At 38.0% G+C, this 20867-nt stretch overlaps 1 protein-coding gene across 3 annotated transcripts; it reads left to right on the top strand.

The window, feature by feature from the left end:
- Window positions 1–497: 497 nt before the first annotated feature.
- LOC136848852 (borealin-like) lies at window positions 498–20532 on the top strand. Of its 3 annotated transcripts, none has more exons than XM_067121664.1 (7): window positions 498–647; window positions 2931–3080; window positions 5377–5510; window positions 8637–8784; window positions 12290–12396; window positions 12747–12923; window positions 16360–20532. In XM_067121664.1, the coding sequence occupies exons 2-7, from the start codon at window positions 2942–2944 to the stop codon at window positions 16456–16458; spliced, it is 804 nt and encodes a 267-aa protein (XP_066977765.1). In that variant the 5' UTR covers window positions 498–647; window positions 2931–2941; the 3' UTR covers window positions 16459–20532. The 3 variants fall into 3 exon arrangements, with proteins under 3 accessions (XP_066977765.1, XP_066977764.1, XP_066977766.1); XM_067121663.1 differs by lacking the exon at window positions 16360–20532 and adding an exon at window positions 13847–13961 and having other exon boundaries at window positions 511–647; XM_067121665.1 differs by lacking the exon at window positions 498–647 and adding an exon at window positions 702–747.
- The last annotated feature ends 335 nt before the right edge of the window (window positions 20533–20867 follow it).

The raw sequence follows: 20867 nt of genomic DNA, 5'->3' as shown, positions 1-20867 counted from the left end.
GAAATGAATACTTAAGTAAGCACATAAGATGGAGGTAAAAAGGTCACACCCAAACTTATTTAGCTGTAGCCTGTTAGCTCTCTATTTAAGCAAGAACTGAAAATCAAATATTTATCTGAACATTAGGCAGAAGTATTTAAGACACCTCCTGTAGCACTACAAAGGAACGCGTAAGCACTCCATTAACCCTGTAGGAAAATGGACAAGTCACGAATAAAAAAGAAAAATTTGCATCTTTTCTGGGACAGAAGATTTATAGTTAATAAAAGATACTGTAAACCACAGCGGATAAAGTAAAGGGACTGTCCATGGACGAATGAAGCAACCCCGATGTCGGGGCTCAAAGAATATGCTAAACCAGATAAATGGCGTTATGTATGTTCGCCTTCATATGTGTATACGTGCAAGCATATGTACATGTGTCTTCAAATGCACACTTCTATAAAGCATGGTTATTTTTATGTTACATCTGTAGACAGCGAGAAAGAAATGAAATTAAACAGGGCGCGGCGCATGCGCATTAGAACGTTTATCATTGAATGTCTGTCTGTTGTTGTCGGTGGCGGTAATTCGAAGTTCAAAACAGTTGGTCGTGCCAAGTGAAAGTGGAAATACATTCGATATTTGTATTAAATCACCGGTGTAACGTGAGTTAACGCCTTCTCTTAGACATTTAAGAACTCTGGCTCCACTTTTAGGAGCCTCAGGGTAACCCCAGGGTAGACTCTTGGGCAGTTCAGTGACCGGGTGCGTAACGCTCGGGAAACTGCAGCATATTCATATATTTTCTATTTTCTTCGTCAATTTTGGCCATAAGACAGCCTAAGCTACTTCCGCCGTCAGTAGCCAAGGCTACTCGTTCGGGAGCCGATTTGGGGTGGACCCTGCGGAGGAGGGAGGCGGGTAGCCTACTTCATTTTGTTTCACTTTGTTTGGATTTATGTAGAGTCCTCCGAAGGGGTAATTCCCCCTGCGACGGGCCCCTGTACGTTTTAACAATAAGGTGCTTCATATATTCTTATATTTGATGTATTCTTATATTTGATGATTGTCTTTCAGGGTTTCCCCGTCAGCGTCGTAGCTCCCGCAGGATAGGAGAGTCTTCAGGTCCTTTTTAAATTTGCTTTCTTCCTGTATTAAGTTGCATAGAGGATTATTAGTCGAAGCCATGGTCCGTATTATTTTTCACTTTCGACGCATATTCTTTATATACTGTGCACTTGTTGCCGCATGTTTTACGTCGGTCCTGGTCGTTTCGGCCGTAAGTCACTTAGGCCCTAACATCCAAAGGCCCTAACGTCCAAAACAATGTAAGACATGTTTATGGTATTTACAATTATTATTTCACGTTTTACGTACATCCCCAAGGGGCTGGTACTAAACACGGCGCCCATTTTGCACGTAAACGTGCTTACGGCCGAAACGACCCGAATGCCTTCAATTTTTACACTTGAAGATGTTGCTAGCACATTCATTTGATTTGTGATTTTATATCATCCATGTAGTAGCTCCGCGGCGACGATTTCCTTCTAACTTGACTACTTCTACAGTTTTATGGTTGCTAATTATGGATTTACCTTCAATTTTTGTCGCATGAATGTAATTAACCTGTAATTAACCCCTGAAGTCCGTCCAACAAGGGGTTTCCATACGCAATTGTCGCAAGACAGAGCACAGGTATATACGTCTGTTTGGAACGGTTCATATCCCGTCCGGCAAGTGCAATAACTTGTTAACATATGGGAACTCCCCCTCCCCCCGGGCCAGTACTAAACATGGCGAAGGGACATTCCATTTGGCCGACAACAAACAAATGCACCGCCAGTATCAGAAGCCCTAAAAGTGTAGAAAAAAACCCGTTTCCAAGGTAAAAATAGGCGCGGAGCTGATACTTAGAATTACTGTGGTTTTCACCACAAAGAGGGTAAGCTTGGTCATTTCTACAATTTGTTGTGCTATGACCAAATTCCTGATATTTATAGCATTGACAGGGCATATAACAGTCGTATACTTTGCAAACGGCTATACAGTGTACACAATTTGTCACTTCTATCATAGATAGCCTTTCATATTTGTGGTGTGCATTTGATGATGTAGTGTTTATATTTGTCATCTTTGGCCATCATTTCCTTTACAATTTTCAGGTCATCATTTTCAGAAATGAGGCCACCTGTCCATGGATTTTTCTTTGCAATGTTATCGACAATGTCATCTTCATCCGTCGGGACATAGACTACTTTCATTTTTGGTTTAAGTTTACTTTTCTCATTTACTGATATATTGTTGATATTCTGAACCTCCATTTTTGCCTTTCGTAAGTTTTTCCTAGGCGTTGGTCGTTTGACCTAGCCTGCCACGATGGGGTAGCCTAGGCACTGGTCGTTTGACCTAGCCTGCCACGAAGGGGTAGCCTAGGCGTTGGTCATTTGACCTAGCCTGCCACTAAGGGGTAGCCTTTCAATGTGGCATCAGCTAAGCAGTTACTGGATGAGTTACTTATATGAAAATGACATTTTTAAGATAAAATAAAATTTTCTCTATACTTACCCTGTAATTACGGATGGAGCCCACCCTCCTCTCTGTGCACGGACATTTTAGCATGAACAAATTGAGCTACTGGCTCGGTTGTTCCTCTGTCTTACCCTGAAAGTGGGTGGGGTCTTATCACCCACACAACCAAAAGAATCACTACCGTTCGAGTAGAAACTCTTAGCTAAGTAATTACTGAGGAAGTATATATAAAACTTTAGTTTATCATAAAAATGTCATTTTACATTGGTAGTACATGAAATGCACAGACTTATTACATTAGTCAGGGAAACATACATTGTAAGGTTTGTTTGCATCTGTGAAACTGAAACACTTGTACATGTTGCCTGATTTTGAATATTACGTGCAAATATTTTACTAAAAACAGTACCTTATTGCAGGGACAATTAAAATGCCACGCAAGAAGGCCTCACGCGCACCCAGTCGAGCAAAGCCAACATTACCAGATGATTCCGTATGTATGCCAGACATGGAGGTTGAAGAACGTAAGAAGAAGCTAGAACTTTTGTTAAAGGATTTTGATGTGCAAGGTTAGTTTATAGAGAGACTTCAAGAAGAGTACAGAATGGTTATTGTATGATTATTACATTTTTGTTCATTATGTGTCCAATACACTGCATTTTTTATATGAGTAACATACCAAGTAATTACATAGCTACTGGTTCCCTAACCTACGGCAGTTTAAAAATTCAAAATTTGCGCGGCGGCGCTGCTATTGTTAGTGTATGGGTGACAAGGTCCCGCCCACTATCCGGGACTCAAAGGAACAACTTAGCAGGGAGCTCAATTCATTTCCTGCCGGCTTCCTGTCAGCATCGGAAGTTTTATGCAGCTGTCTTCGCTTTTTGGCTAGTTATTTGCCTGATCTTGAAGTATTCAGGATTTGTTGCTTCGTGGCTTGCTATCATTGATGAACTGTTGTTTTGGGTTAACTTAAAGAATTACTTTAGTGAACAATGTTGGATACCAGTTCATACAGTGTTCGCTTTTGTTCTGAGGGTTGTAGAACTAGGCTAACCAAGCTTTCATACGATTCTCATATAAAATGCACTAAATGTAGGGGCAAGAATGTAGTAAAGATATTTGCATAGAGTGTCTGTCAGGATTGGGAGGATAAGAAATGGAAAACCTTGAAATCTCTTCTAGAAAAATTAGAAAGAGATACAAAGAGGAAAGCAACCATTAGGGCTGAGAATAGAGCCAATGCAGATTCTATTCCTTTGGATAATGTTGGGGATGATAGAACTATTACCCCTCCAATTCCTCCTCCTCCTCCTGTCCTAAGTCCTCCTACTGTACCAGCTACTCCTGTTCCAGGTTCCTGTGATTCTGCTGTTAGTGCCATTGCCAGCCTCGAATCAAGGTTCGATCAGAAGTTTACTGTATTATATAATAAAATTATGGAATTGGGATCGGCTATTAGATCTCTAATGGATAAAAATATGAGTAATGAAAGTGCAGTGATAAGTGAGAGTGCTGTGAATGTTGAGGAGGTGGCTGTACGTCCCACCAGCGCTCCTAGACAAAGGTCACTGTCCCGCTCCCCTGCACCAGGGAGAAGACATACTGGAGGTCCAAGGGAGGCTGGTGGGGTTTGCCCATGGGCAGTTGTCCCCCCTCTGTTGAGCCGGTCGTTCGCTCTCAGGCTTCGACTAAACGCCATTGGAAAGGCATTCCAGTGCATCAGATTTCTTCAGATTCGGAAACTTCCAGTCCACACAAGAAGCTCCCATGTCGCTACTCTGTTTCTTCGTGCCTGCTCAAGAGACATGCGGATCTTGGCAACACCTGTCCCCTAACTGTCAAGAGGTACAGGGAGGCTAGCTCACAGCCTTCCTGCAGTTTTCAAGTCCAGCCTGATTCTCCTGCTCATTATCTTCATTCGTTGTGAGACAGTCCTGTGCGCTATAAGCGTTGTAAGCGCCAAACTTCCTCCGAGTGCACGGCACCCAACGACTCACGCCAGGCTAACACTGATGAGCGCCTGCTGCCCACCGTCTCGCACCTGGCGCCAACTCCCGAACTTCCAATGCCAACAGCCAAACGTCCAGCTTCAGCTTCTGGGACCCATTCGCCTTCTTCTATTATTCCATCATCCTCAGTGGTTGAAGAAGATTCTTTAGCCCCACTCAAGTGTCAGTTGACCGAGCTTATGGTTTTTTTTTTTTTTTTTTTATTATAAAGAAATCCTCTTCTGCTCCAGAGTCTAAGGATAAATCCTTGTCTGCTATCTCTTCAGAGGAGGAAGAGAATGTTCAGGATATGGTCCCGTGTTCTGCTTACTTGTCTCTTTGGCATTTCCTCTTGGATAATTTTCCTGATTTCTTCTTGTCTGCTTCGCCTACTCCTCCAGCTTCTACCTTCCTCATGAAAAAGCAGTTGTCAGAAGGTACCAGGTTACCGAAGCTAGTTCTCTCCTCCTCCTCAAAGAAGGCTCTCAAAGAAGTTCATGTCTGGCTGGCCGCTAGCCACTAAGAGATTAAGAGATGACTGTCCAACCAAAACATTCACTGTCTTACCCCCACTCCTTAAAGGGTGGGAAAGTAACTATTGGGAGCGTTCACTTGTTAACGATTGTTTCAGATTTAGTACTTGTTGAACCTGCGCCAGTTAGTCGCAGTTAAAGCTAATGACTGAAGGTAAGTACCTAAAAAATTGATTTTATCATAAAAATCATTATTATTTTCAAAAGTTGAAAAAAAAAATCTGTTGACTGGAGATTATCATTACAGTAGCTTTCATCTTGATGGAAATAGGAAATAACCTTTGGCATGTCATTTTTTTTAAACCTGGAAGTGTTTTTGGTTTACATTAGCTGTACTCCAGTTGCAGAGAAAGTAACGGAAATGGAGAAGAATATGCAAGCCATTCTGGAGTCCATTTGCAACATATACAAGAGAGATATTGCCCGTTACCCAGAGGCAACACGAAAGATGTTATGGAGCGACTATATTAAGCAGGTATGTTAACTGAACTGAATGGGGTGAGAAAATTGGAGGTATACAGAAAATAAAACTGAGATGGATTGAGGTGCAGTTTTATAATAAGAGTCTGAGCAAGGAAATGCATAGAAAGGTTAATGAATGAGCAAATGGATCTTGAAATAAAATATGTAAATGGAGAGATGTCTGAAGAGAAACCACTCTTCTGTTGGTGATGGGATTAATTATAATTTTTAAGAATTTGTAGGATAAAAGAGAGGCAGAGCTATAATATGTGGGAGTGGAAGCAGGAATCAGTGTGAAATTGAGAATGCTTTGAGAAAGTAACTAGCAAAGATGGCAGGTAAGTAAGAGGTTCTGGAATGGAAAGGAGCCAGAAGTTGATGAGATTACATGTCAAATGTTGTAGCACTATGGTGAATGGGTAGTGTGGCTGACCAGGGCTTGTAAGGTACATCTGGCTAAGGGAAAGGTTTCTATGTACAAGCAGTCCCCAGTTGTCAGCGATCCAGTTTTTCAGGGCTTGTCTGGTGATGAAAATGGTGGTTTTCGGTGCAATAATCGCGTGTTGGCACTGATACATATCTAATAGAGGCGCCGATAACCGACAATTTTCGGCATTTATCGGCGTTTATTGCACCGAAAACCGCCAGTTTTCGCTTATGCCGTTGGAATGGAACCCCCGCCGATAACCAGGGACTGCCTATATTGGTAAGAGGAATACTGTAATTGTTCCTTTATAAAAGGTGAAACTGACTGAAGTATACAGGAGATGATGTACAGATGGATTTTAAGTGATAAATGCAGATAACAGGGGATCGATAGGGGAAGAGCACTTGGTGGTTTTGTTAAGTGTGAGGTTGTGCGGATTGAATTATTTATTATGTTGGAGAGAGAAAACTGCTCTTAGCATACATGGACCTACAGAAAGTATCTGCTTGAATCCAGTGATGAAATGTGGAGAAAGATGAGGGTGTATGGCGAACTACTCTCAGGTCTGCACTTTTCTCCTTAAGCCAGAGAATAGTGTCACTGTGTCCAAAAGAAATGCCCGCCAGTTTTTCTGATATGTTGGGTAGTAAGCTTTTTTATGAGAAACTGTATGCCAGTTTTGTTGTTGCTAAACACTTGCTTGCTTTGTGATTCAATGAAATAAGAATTGTCTGCCTGTCCTTAGTGTTTATTGGAGTGTAGACCCTGTGGTATTTTTTCCTAGTTTTTTATGGAGACTGCTGATGTATGTTGGTCCCAGTATCTTGTTTAATATATTTTTTTCTCCATTGCCTTTACTTTTTGAGTAGCAGTTCATGCCTGCCAATTGTCACCCAACATTATGTCCTTATCTTGAAGATATAGAAATTGCGTTAAAGAGCTGTAAAGTCATTAGTCCACTAGTAGCAGAGGGGTAAAATCTTTAACTTAATCAAAAGGAAGAGCAATCTTTTCAGCTTTTTCTTTTTTTTTTATTGCAGATGTTGGTTTTTTGGGGAGTATAAAGGTACATGTGTTATGTAGGAGCATTCCTTTGTATCATTATGTATTTATTGTAGCTGACTGTTGGTTTTTGGGCTATCATGCTGCTTCTATTCATTCTGGCTGAAGATAAAGTGGTTTTCTTTGTAAGTCTGCTTCTTTCCCCCCCCCCACACACACGCACACACACGAGAGCTTTACTCCCTGAATGGAATCCGCCTTATGGCGGCAGTATTATCCAGGAAGGCTTCCAGATAAGGTAAGAATGCCTTGGGTTTCATGCAAGCTCTTAGCATGCTTGGCTGAGCAGATTTTGTCTAGCTGCACTACCCACCATCCTTTTCTCAATGTAGGAATCGGGTATCTTCACAGTTGTTTGGTTCTTCCCAAGTAATGTAAATTCCACAGTAAAATTTGTCATTTGGATACTTGCCTGCTGTTAAAGTAGACACTACCCAATCTTTCTACAGCTTAGTGGACTGTCAAGGAGAATTCTGACAAGCTAAAACATTCAAAACACTCCTGGTGCAGAACAGGTGTACTAGACAGCCATCTGGGTCAGTCAAGTGATCTTCTTTTGTCTGAATGCCACCTCACTTATCGAAGCAGAGATATGATCTATTTAGCAGTAGGTAGGTTTTCAAATGCTAAATTTTATGAAAATTTGTTTCTATAGATTATATGAAGCTGGTGTAAATGGTGATCCAGGTTGGATCCCTGCTCATGCAGATAAAGGAGCCAAGAGTGCAGACACTGTAACCAAAAAAAATGTCAAAATTCTCATTAATGGTTGTAACATCACATCACCGATGTCCATTATAGGACAGTTTTACAGTGATCAGCATGTGGTATATGTCAACTGGTGCATTGTTTATGTACATTCACTGCCTGACTTACAAACGAGTTACATTCCAGACGGCTGTTTGTATCTTGAATTGTCCGTAAGTTTGTTGTTAACATGTAGTGCATGATATTTGTTGATGTTTACATTCCTGAGTTAAGTCGGGAGTCATAGATCATACTATTTTCACTGTATTTTTAAATCGTGCAGTATTATAAGGAAGTAGTTTGGATGTTAGGTAGAAAGAAGAAAATAACATTTTGATTCATGCAGCATTCAAAATTTAGTATTTTTTCCATGCTTTGAATGTTATGGACTTCGAGAGAATTTCGCAGGAGCAGTGTCTGAGACTGGAAGTTCACAGAGTAAACAATGCACATTGCCATCTCTTGACAAAATTACATACTAGACATCTGGAAATATAGAAAATGGGAATCATCAAAGAACGAGTAAAATTGGGAAGACAGAAATAAGTATGAATATTTGATTATGAATGAGTATTCTTGTGATTGTAAGAAGAATACATGGTAGTTAATCACGAGAATACTCGGTACAATCAGGGAAGGGGTTAAACACAATTTTAACTTATGACCCTGTCTGTTTGTATCTCTGAATGTGCGTAAGTAGGGTGGTGACTACAGTGGGATCAGGGAAAGACTAAGGGCTGTTTCTCTCAGCATGTTCAGCGGATAAAGTTTTTGTAAGCTCCATTTTAATAGGTAATATGATTTCCATCCATAAAGAAAATACCGTTGGACCATTTGTTTTGTATGTATCGCTCCATGTCTGTGTATTTTAGTAAAAATTAAGTAGTTTATCTTATTTTTCAGGATAAAGAACCTAAAGTTAAAGTGAGGGAAAGTGTGGATAATTTACTCGCTTCAGCTGATATTATCATTGCCTGTAATAAATCAAAAAAAGGTCCTGGAAGACCCACTAACAAGAACAATGGTATAGTACCATTATCTGCATCAAAAAGTAAGTATTCTGTAAATCATACAAAACAGTAAAATTCTGTAAAGTTAATGGAAGGCAAATGTTCATAGATTTTACATCCATGTGGTTCTGTAAAGTCTACCATTTGTTATTTATAAGCATATACATTATGTACAGTACTGTACTGTGAAGGGACAAGATAGGGGATAACAGTATGAAGTTACTGTTTTATATCTAAATTATTTTAACTAGAAATTTCCTTGGATGTGTTAATTCATATAATTAAAGGATTACTTACAAAGTCATGTGCAAGGCTTGGTCTAGGGTCAGTAGAGTCATGAATACTTTGAAAACTCCTGACTGAGCCTTGCTTTTGGTTAGAAAACTTGCTAAAATCCATAACAATTTTTAAAACCAGTCTGACACTTGCCAACCAGCGGATGAGTCACTACATATTCAAGTTATTGTGGAAAGTCATGTTTGTACTCCTTTGGGGGCACCAATCTGACAACTGCAATGAGTCACTAGATATCTAAGTGATGGGAAGTCGCATGTGGAACTTTTTGGGGGCAAACTGTTCCCCAAAAGAGTTGCACGTGTGGCTTCCCGTCACTTGAATGTATAGTGACTCGTCTGCCCGCAAATGTCAGACTGGTCTTATGTTGCTATGAATTTTAGCAGGCTTTCTGCTGAGTGTGTGTTACTAGCCTTAAAAGAGCCATACTACATGAATGGCAAGAAGGCAAAGTTTGAGAGGGTGGTGGCAGTAGTAGTGATCGCCTCATCTTCAGTTGACATATCAGGATTCTTTGATCCATATGGAGAACTGGTGTCATAAGAAGAGCTAAGATTCCTTGGAATGTTAGAAACTGTGCAGTGGCTCTTGCCAATGCAGGAATGGTATATATCTTCACTGAAGTCAGTTGCTCCTTACGTGTTCTCATGAGAATGACTTCTTACTCCTTGCACTGCAAGGAGGAGAAAAGGTAACATAATCATCCTGCCCTGGGAATTCTTTTGAATGATGAAAGAATACAAACTTGAGGATGTAGGCATGATGGAAGAGCAATAGAGAATGGAATATTTTAGGAAGTTAAGATGGCTCTGGAAATATGAAGTATGGTAAAGCTCGTAGAGAAAGATCTAGAAGTCATCATTACCAGTGACTTGAAACCACCTAAGCATTGTAGCGGGTGAAGAAAGTTTATAAAATACTAGGATACAATACATTGGACATCACATCATCTCATAAGATGGAAAACCTTAGACCCCCTTAGTTTGCTGCTCGGTCGTCATCATCCCAAAGGAAGGACATAGAAAGATTAGCAGCAGTATAAGCTAGAGTAACCATATTAATACCTTCAGGCTGACACCTTGCATTTCAAAGGTCAGTTGAGTCGCCTCAATTTATACGAAAGAGAATTATCAGTTAAACCATTTGAGATTTTTGGGAGGTCCAAAACTCATCAGTGGTAAAACACATTGCTGCTCACCATTTATAGCCTAGAGATACTTTGTTTCTGCGAGATTACAAATCTTCATCTTTTATATGAATACACCTTTGGCAAAAACTGGCCCAGCTGTTCAAGCTTGGTAACACGGTACCATAATTCATTAGTAGCTTGTAAGTGAGGGGGTGGGTGACGAACCTACTCATTTAGTAAACGGTGTCATTTTTTATTTCACCACGTTGCTGTGCAGGTTTACTGGAGTCATCTCACATTATGGCTGTTGGGACTTTTCCCTTCAGTATTTTCATGTTTGAAATGTTTATGATTACCTTGGGTTTGGGGTTTGTGCTCAGTTTTGATTGTACTGTAGTAAGAATGGTAGAATGGTGATACCTAACAGTTCATCTAGGAAGAATGATCAGAGTAGACTTCATGGCTGGAATTAAATGTGTGCCACATTCATGATTGTTTTACTATGGGTTCGCAGTCCCTTATTTGAAACCCTTGAGGCTAGCTGTGTTTTGGACTTTGGTTTTCAGATTTTTTGGCCTTTGGAACTGAAGCTTGCTCCCTCAGGGGGTATGGGGCAAGTTTTATTTTCACTTCTAACGCTTCTTCAATCATACCCCAAGATACTTGTCCATGGAATCCTTAAAAGTATAAGAACTATTAGTGAATAGAAGAGGAGTAGGACCATGTTCTTGTGTAGGGGTATTCCTTGGAATGGGTACAACATTTCTGTTATTATATAAATCATACTGCGTTCTAAGGATAGAATTGAAAGGCCATCATAAAAATGGAAATACCGTACATAGCTACTTAACAAAACAATTAAGAGTATCATGTTGATTTACAGCAAAATTTGAGTGCGTATGGGCTGCGCTTCAGTATGTGAGAGGCTCGACAACTTAACGAAAAAATAGGGAACATACATGGTTTGAATGTTGTGGGAAGATTGCATCACAAATAAGGGAATAAGTTGTGTTCACAAGCTGTCAAATGATTAAGAGAGTTTAGACCTGCAGTAAGACTAGGAGAGCAGTTATATAGAAAAATGGTAGATATGGATGTAGCATGATCATGAGAAAAGTTTTTCATTTTAGCAGAATAGTAGATAGGTTGCTAAAGGAGGTAAGTGGTTGACTAGTACCTTCATAGAGAGGTAATTTGTGGTCTGCATGAGGAAAAGAAATACTCATCTACATTTTCTGATTATACCTGAAACAGTAGACTTCAGGCTCATCAAGCAGTGCTAGTACTGAATACACTGATTTACCAGTGAAACCTACCCTCTTATGGTGAAGCACAGTCAGTGAGGTCAAAATGCAAATGTTAAGAATTACTGTATGATACGTAACAGGATGGGTAGTGGGGTATGTAGGCTAATATGGGCATATGTGGTTTATTAAGAGACATTTATTGTTTATAAGCAAAAACTTCAAGTTGCAAGTGAGCTAAAAGTCCCTTCGTCACCTTTAGTTATTTTTCCTTTGGTCATTGTATGCAGTAATTGTACATTAACCTTGTATGTTTTACTGCATGAAACTCTGTAAACCTGAATTTCCATGTAAACCTGAATTTCCATCCATGTTGTGGGTAGTATACTTTGTATTGTTAGATAGTATACTCTATAACTTGTAACCTGTTTGATGATGATTATTTTTAAGGAAAGTATGCACAGTATTTATACCAAGGGGAAAGGGTAATGAGACTATTTTTTTATATTTCTCTGCAATTGTCATTGCAGTGTCATTCAGTAAATGGCATGAATATTGGTGCTTTTGTCCTTTTTAAAGGTAAATTTTTTTGGGGGGGAGGCTATATTTTCAGCTTTAATTTGTGATTATATTTTTAATCACATGATTCAAGCAGTGAATATCTAAAATACTAATTAATTGCAACTGAATTTGTTTAGCATAATGTTACAAAACTATAAAATCTTGAGGTACTGTATTTACTTGGTGGATTATATAAAACCATCAGTTACTTTTGCCCAATCCTCTTGATGTAGTTTTCCTTAACCTTTTCATTTCTGTGTGAATTGCATTATGAAGTGATGGAAGAGTACATATTTTTTTTTTTGTTTCGCTGAATAGGCACAAGAAGTAATAGGCAGAAGAATGTTTTGGGAACCAGTCAGGTTGACAATATGCTTCCTCCGCTTTCAACTGCCAGAGGTCCACACACAAGAAAAGCAAATTTAGTAAGTAGTTGTATTCTCAACCTTTTAATCATAATAGAATTTGTATTTTTTTTATATTTCATTTCTTTCTCATCAATCATAAGAAACTCATGTTTTCATTGTATAAAACTCATTTTTCATACAATTATTATTATTTTTATTCAGATGAACCTCATTCATATGGAGCAAGCTCCCACTTTTAGCATAAATGCTAAATCTCTATGATGTTTATGCTGTTGAATCCTTTTTAAAACCTCTGTCTTATTGGAATTTCATTATCATAGATTTAAAGAACTTGTTTTAGTGTAAACAAGATGACATTTTGCATTCCTGCATACAATGTAAATATTTTAATTTGTCATATTTTATAGGATGTGACTTTTACACCTGCTGGGCAAGGTATTACTTCTTCATTTATGTCGACTATGATTGTCACTCCCAAATTTGACCCACGCACTCCTCTGCCTCCTGGAACAATTAAAAGAAAACCCAGAATGGGAGAAATTGCTATTTCTCTCACAGGATCTCCCCTGCAAGTGTCACCACAGGTAAATATATATGCACATTATTTTTTCTTGTTGTAGTTTAGATACTGTATAGGTAATTTACAATAATGTCATCCCACAACAAGTATCTGTAGTCCATCATTTCTTAAATGGAGACCTCATTGACGCTGAAAGTGTACCTGAATTCATCACGTATTCTCAAGTTTGGGTCTCTGAGAAGTTATGCATAATGTGTCATTTGCGTGTTTGTGTTTGTTTTTATATGTTTAATCTACATTTTTCAGCTTGAGATAAACAGGTTTTGCTCATAATTTTTAGGTGTTCATACTCGAGCAGGAATCGCTTCTTTATAAAGGCATTGTTTCACCTGCATTATCAGTGAGACTGTCTCAAATTTCACACTTACATAATGATGATAAGACAATTCAAGCATCCACTCCTTGCCTGTTCCACTGGCAGAAAATCAGTTTCATCCCTTTCATAGTCAGTAGTCTGTCATTCATTGTTATTGAGAAAAAGGCCAGTGGTTTATTACTAATTTATGTTACTATACTTTTTTGAGCGGGCTGCCATGTGCTTGGTAACATATATTGTTGTAGGCCAGATAACTGCTAACTTGTATGGTCTTACTAATATTTTAGAATTTTTTTAGTGTAACACACTAAATATTTTTTGTAAATATTATTATTTTTTTTGTAATCACAAAGCTGCCATTTGTGAAAGTAACAGAAAATTTAAATTACAGAAAGAAATTATCATAGGCTAACTTATCATTATGCTCATTTGATTCTTTTTACACAATAACAATTAAATAAGCATTTGAAGTATGTAGACCTGTTCAGGTATGTTGAAAAAACCATTATACTGTGTAATCGAGGAAATGTTTTTGACCTTGGTTAGGCCACTGTCTACAATGTTGTCTCTAGTTAACTTTTTTTAAAACTTTTTTATTCTTTCTCCCACAGCACTGTACTAGGAATTTCTCGGTAATTTTGCCATTCTTTAATAGAATTAGATGGAGAGCAATAATTGTGTTGTACTTACTCATGAATAAATTTTGGTACTAAATATTGACTTACACTTGGCATATCATAGCCTATTCTGAAAATATTGGATGTGCGCGCTCACTCCTTGTGGTGTAAACAAACCTGTTGTAATTTTTGGGTTTTTTCAGGTAAAGATTATTATAAATAATTTTTGAGAGACCACAGTAAATGTGGAGCATTATAAAATTCTGCACAGTTGTAGTTTTTTCATTATACTTGTCTATCTCATCTTTTTTCTTATTCAGAAGATTAACCCCATTCATATGATATTTACCCTTGACAATGCTATATAAAAAAATACACTGATACATGTTTACAAAGGAAGGGAATACCCTCCTCCTTCCCTCTTCCCTGTTCAGGACGACATTTTGCCTTCGTTCAAAGTAAAAGCACATGAAGTCCGAGTAGTTGCTACCTCTCTCGCTTTCAGGCATAATTTGTCCCTTTCGTCCATTCTTCAGTTGACCTTTTGGAGGTGCAAATCGATCTTCGCATCTCACTACTGAAAAGAAGTTAAAACAGCGTTTGAGAATTGCAGTCCCCAGGGGCCATTATCAGTGGCTGGCATGGTATTGGGGGAAGAAGCATAGGAAGCATTCTTATCTCCTCTGTCTCTTATCCTTAACGTAAGGTGTCGAGTTTTTGGGGAGCCTGGGGGTACACCTAAAGTGCCCACCAGTCTCAGTGGATGGGTAGTGGTTTTTTGTCAGCATAGGTGACAGTGTTGCCTGGTTGTTTGTTTTACTGGTACTGTGCCCATGGCAAGGGCACTCATAATATATGTCTTGTCAGTGATCAGGCCTGCCCTCCGTTATAAGACTGACACTTATGTAGAGGCGACCCTTGGCTCAACTGCCATGCCACTACAGGTTAAGATGAGCACCAACCAGAGGCAGTATTCACCTGCAGTAGCTCTCTTACCAGGTAAGGAAATGGCAAGCATTGTTTCAATGCTAGCCATCTTTTGTAAGTCAAAGTCATTATTATACCTTAATCTTTTGGAGTAGAATATGTCTATTCATCCCACCCCCTATCAATGTGGGATTCAGCTGTGTATTACTTGCTAAGTTACTTATATGAAAATTATATTTTCATAATGAAATTAAGTTTCATATATACTTAACAAGTAATTACAGAATCAGAGCCCTCCCTTCTCCCCTCTAATGGATATAAGGGCACAAACAGAATGACACTACTGGCTATATCATTCCAACACCACCCATTAAGTGGGCGGGGCTTGTCACCTACACCAACTATCAAAGTGCTAAAGCGATCTTTAAATAAAAGGCTGCCGCGCCAGGTTAGAACTATAGCTATGTAATTTCTTGGTAAGTATATATGAAACTTAATTTTATTACGAAAATACAATTTTTGTGGTGCTAGGAGGCCAAACTCTTCTATGTCTTTTTCTCTGTTGCTTAATAAAGTCAGTGCATGTAGCGTTGAATCCTGATCATTTGCCATTGTTTGAAAGTTCAACCTTTCAATGTCTGTGATGTAAGCACATCTTTTAATTTCCATTAAAACTTTTTGCTAGAGATGGTTGTCAGTGTTGCTTAATGGATGTAGAACTCAATTTTACCTTGCTTTGTTTCCAAGACTTCCAATTTTTTTTAGAATTGTAAAGCCCTTAGTCTTATGATCATGGTGGGGATGATTTTCTCCCAACTCAGATACAAGAGAAATCCTGGTGTTAAATTTGGGGGGCATGAAGGTACACAGTGTATGGGAGTGTACCTTCTTATCTGAAGGTTGTCAGTGTCTTTAGTTTTGGACTATTGGTTATGGGCTTTTGACTGGCACAGGATTCATTAGTTCTACTAGATAGTTCGTTTTCTCCCAGTAAGGAAGCTCCGACAAGTCTCGCTATGAGGGCCTTACACCCTGGTGTGTAAGGCCCTCATAGTGGATCCATCATCTAGTGACAGTACTTAATAGGAAGGATCACTCAATAGGCAAGAACAATTTCGGGCTTTTTCCCCTATTGAAATAGCTTTTAGTTCCCTTGGCTCAGTGGGTGTTTCTTTGGCTGCGCTAATCCATCATCTTCATTAGCTAACTATCTTTTAATGGTAGGTAGGATTAATCCCAAATAATGAATTTTTTTTATAAAATTAATTTAGATACTTACTCTAATGGAAACCCACCCAGCTTCCCATCTTGGTGGTTAGTCATGAAGAATTCTGGCAAGAACATAAACATTCCAGTGGCACCAGGTAGGAAAGGTAATTACAGACAGTCCATCTGGGTCAGCCAAGCGTTATTCTTTTGTATAATTTTAATGATGAAGATGCAAACTTTAACAGTAGGAAAGTATACAAGTAAGTAATTTTGTAACGAAACTTTTCATTGTTTCTTTTAGATTCTGTTTGTATTTTCTTACTGAAATTCAAAATCTGAGTTCTGCTTAAAAAGTCATATGTATTTTTTAGGGCTGGTTCTCAACACTTTCAACAGAAGGCATGGACGAGAAAACTAGAGAAGAGTTGAAGGAGTTCCATGAACGTGTTGGACAATTACTTAATATTTGAAGTGAATTTTTTTTGTTAAATACATATTTAATGGTAATCCACACATATATATTTTGTATTTTTTGTTCATGAAGACTTACACTGTATTACCATTTTTTTTATAATTCAAACATTATCTTTTCTGTAAACTGAAATATATTTTGCTCCACAAGTCATGTATTATATATTGGATGTAAGAATATAGTTCGTATGAAAAGATTCCTTTCAAAGTTATATTTAGCTTTAGTAGGTTGTTGGTCAAACATTGTACCAGATGTTGAAATATATGCATGCTGCATGCTTTGGAGATCGGTTATGACTTCAATTTTATCATGACTGAGTTCTGTACTGAATATTAATTGAGGTTTGTCTAAAATCTTATATGTTTATACAATAAACATTTATTTTAACTAGGTATCCTAAGTTTTCTTTTGATAAATTTTATGATGTTGCTGGACTGAGACCTCTCACCATACTAAAGGAAGTACCTTATCTTTCCAACTGAGCTGTTCACTTGTAGCTACTATTTTTTAGACACTTCTGAGGCCTTCCCTTTGGTTCAGCTGTAAGCACTTCTTGGGAGACGAGAAAATAGTGAAGGAAGAGCAGAGGTGGAGATCTAGGCCTTGTGCATTAAGAAGAAATTGACGCATGAGGGAAAACCTGATTTACATGCGTTAATGATGAATGTTTCTCACAGATTGAACACAAAACTTCTCATAACAACATGTAAAGTATAATTAACTGGTGAAGATGACTGAAAAGGACTTTGCAGGCATCAAGTATTCCAGTCCATGTCACATATTTGGCCTTGTTTTATTACTGTTAAAAGTCCGTGTTGAGAGATTTTTGTGTTATCAGTTGACAACAAATACCTTCATTTAGAATTTTTATGCAAGGTTTTCCCTTTGCTTGTTTAAAGATGCACTGATTTTCTCCAAATCTTTGTCTAGAGCACTTTCTATCTGAATGGCCCTGTTATGAAGGTTGGCTTCATATGCACCCTTTTTTTTTTTTCTACTAGTTTTCATAATGCTTCTGCCACATGTGCAGACAGTTCATCTTTTTCCATTAATTGCATAAATTATCTTAGTCTTTTAGATTCCACTGTATTTTTTATCCTGGACATTACATATATCAGGAACAAACTTAACTATAATGATTGTCCCAACGCCAGAAACTGACGAATTCCCTTCTAAATTTCCTATTTTCTTAGTAAGTTCATTGTGTCACTGTGGCTTGATAAAAACATAAAAAAATTTTGCACTTTTTACTGATGGTACAGTAGAACTTAAAAGATCGAGAATAATTAGTCCGTGACGTAACTATAAGGCATAACATTGATGTACACTTACCATCTCATTGGTTAATGGTAAAATAAATATAAAAGTAATACAGTAGATATTCATTTAAGATTAATTGTAAGAATATAGTTATAAGAGAGGAAGTGAGAGTGAAAGCCTTTAATAATATTCTAAATTGTTTATCCCTTAGTGAAGTGAATAAAGATGACAGGAATGTTAAATTGTATATATAAAAGTGATGAGTAGGTTTCTAATAAAAAAAAAAAGCCATGAAAATGTAGTGTTTGAGAGGAGAAAATGAAATATTGACAGATCATGAAAGCTATGTTTCCCTTATTAAGGTACTCACTTTCCAGTGGTTTCCCTGTTCATTCCTTCCCATTTTATTTAAAACTAGCACTATGATTTTTGCCAAAATATTTTATTAGCTTTGAAAATTCTCTTTTCCATTTTGTTATAAAAATTTCTTGCAACACTTTCTTCATTTGATGCTTATTATGGCGTTCATTCCCACACCTCCCTCCTGTGGGGTAGCACCATCAGTGCCCCTCGTATGCTGCACTGTAGGTGTTAGTAAAGGTTGTTTGTGGCATCCTTTTGGCCTCTGGCTGCCCCAACATTTTAGACGTTGACTTTACCTCCATTCCCACTTCCTTTCTTCCAGCTTGCTGTTCAACCACTAGAACTCTCTTCACTGCCATAAGTGCTGAATGTCAAAGTGGCCTATTGCTTGGCTTCGTAGCCAAATTTTCATAAATCAATTTGCACACCTCTTCTGTAGCATCCACATGGTCACTCCCATCAGAACTTCCTTGTATATTTCCTTTTTGTTCACCGTTGGTTTGCTGTTGCTTACATTGTTTTCCTTTTTCCATTCCACATTTTCATTTGTAAAACCTTTGATTTGGTTGTTAACATAGGTCATCATGCATATTTTTCCCAAACAATGTCCCTTTTAGCATTTCTTTATTTAGGAACTTCATCCATTACTTTTGTAAGCTGTAAAGAAGTCAGCACTGATCATTCATGGATGCTTCAGTTTTTTAACAGTTTTTCATATACCATTTGCTGGGTTTACTCAAGATCTTGTTTTAAGGTAAAGTACCATCACTTGCTCAGTGTTTGTTAATGGTAAACTCTGATATATCTTTTTATTTGGTAATTCTGTGGTTGCTTCATTATAAAGGTCTCTTCTGTTTTTGATTGCCATGACATGAAGCCAGGTTAAAAATTGTCAATTATAACTTTGCCAGGGGTCTGCAGTTTTTCTTCCATCTCCTTCCATTTTTCATGGCATCCCCTTTCCTATGATTTATTAGAATTTGTAATGTTCCTTTCCAGACTCTTGGTCCAATCTTCATGTATTGTTTTCTTGAATTTTGGTCAACTTGATCAACTACTGTAGTTATCCAGTTGCTTTTTGAAAATTTCATGTTACAGTAAACCCCCGTATTTGCGGTGGATGCATACTGCACCCCCCCCCCCGGCAAATGGCTAAAATCTGCGAATACTTAAAACCCCTCTAAAAACACTTAGAACTGCCTATTTTGATAGTTTAAACACAAGGAGAAAACCTAAAAATGCTTATACCCGAGTATTTTAATAGTTTTATCATAAAAAGTGCATTTAGTCATGAAAATACAGTAATTAGTGAATATTTCTCAGTGAAAAATACAGCGAATGGGCAAATTTTCCACGAATAATGGGTAGATATGTTCCACAGAGAAATCCGCGAATGCATGAGTCCGTGAACATGGGGGTTTTACTGTATTCCATACATTTCTGGAGATCTGTTTTTCATCATCTTGAAAGGCACTTCTAGCCTCTTCAGACTGACATCATTTCAAAGTGCATACTGCTTCCTTTATTATTATATTTGTTTTTCAACTTTTCGTCCTTAATTAACTATATCCCTTTTATATAAACCTTTGCTCCTCCAGTTTATCCTCCCAAACATATCTGTTCTTTCCTCTGCTGTGTTGAGACACCACCCAAATCCATCTCTGCTCCTGTCACATCGTGAAAGCTCTCTTTTCTTTATTTGCTGCTTGTACATTTGTTCCCTACCCCTTTACTTGTCTCTGTATATCCCTTCCCAGATGTGTCACAATTCCTCTGTTGCCTTTTGCCTGCTTTCTTTCATAGGCTTCCACACACTATATACCTTTTCCATGTATTCTGACACTTCCCTGATAATCTTTGGGTTTTTCTTAGTTTTGATGTTTTTATCCTTTTAGATCCCCCTTGATTTACCTGACACTTTCTTGTGGTCGGTATGTTATACCTGGTGTAAGAGTGCCATTCTTTTCTTTGATGCGATCAATTCTCATTATAAAATTAGTGCTTCTGTTTATGCACTCTTATTTTGTCCACTTGCCTTTGGTTTCTGTAAATACTGTGTTCATCATATTTAATCCTAGGCTCTGGCTTCATTTCAGTGCTGCTTACCTTTCATGGTTTCTCCCCAAAGTTTTAATCTCTTTATCCCACCATATCCTCAAATGTTTCTTTCAGGGGGGGTCACATCATACTAGGTGGCCTCCTGACTGGCACTCTGTCATTGTGTGTGGTAGCTTTAACCCCAAATTTTTTTTCAGGCCTTCCTTTTAGTGATTTTAAATCAAAATTCATCAAACTCTTGTTCTTTATATTTATAAATACAATTTTTGTGGCAATAGCTTTTCTGTTTGTATTTTAATTGTTCTGCATCTTGTTGGCTTGTGCTTATGTATCAAATTTCATTTTTGTTTGCCTTTCTGCATTTGTCTTCTTAAATATACAATGTACCAGTGACCTTGTTTTATTCAGTATTGCATTCAGTTTGAAGTTTCCATTTACATGTTAGTCTATAGTGGCTATCTTCATGCAGATGCAGTTGGCAGTATATGTAGTTTCAAATGTTATTTAATATATTTAAAGCAAGAGTACCATTTCATACCACCAACAAGTGCATCTTGCAGTTTATAGGCATATTGGGAGGCAGTTGAGGACCCTCACTATGGGGCTGTAACACAAACATGATCTGGCAGCCGAGATGATGATTACTCTCATGCACTGATGGCACAACAGGGGCACATGCATTTACCCATTCTCCAGGTGGAGAGAGCTGATCAACGGGTAACAATA

This window comes from Macrobrachium rosenbergii, chromosome 19 (assembly GCF_040412425.1).
Source record: "Macrobrachium rosenbergii isolate ZJJX-2024 chromosome 19, ASM4041242v1, whole genome shotgun sequence".
Lineage (NCBI taxonomy): Eukaryota > Metazoa > Arthropoda > Malacostraca > Decapoda > Palaemonidae > Macrobrachium > Macrobrachium rosenbergii.
Note: the sequence above shows the minus strand (reverse complement) of the source record. Positions and strands in the feature narration are given on the sequence as shown.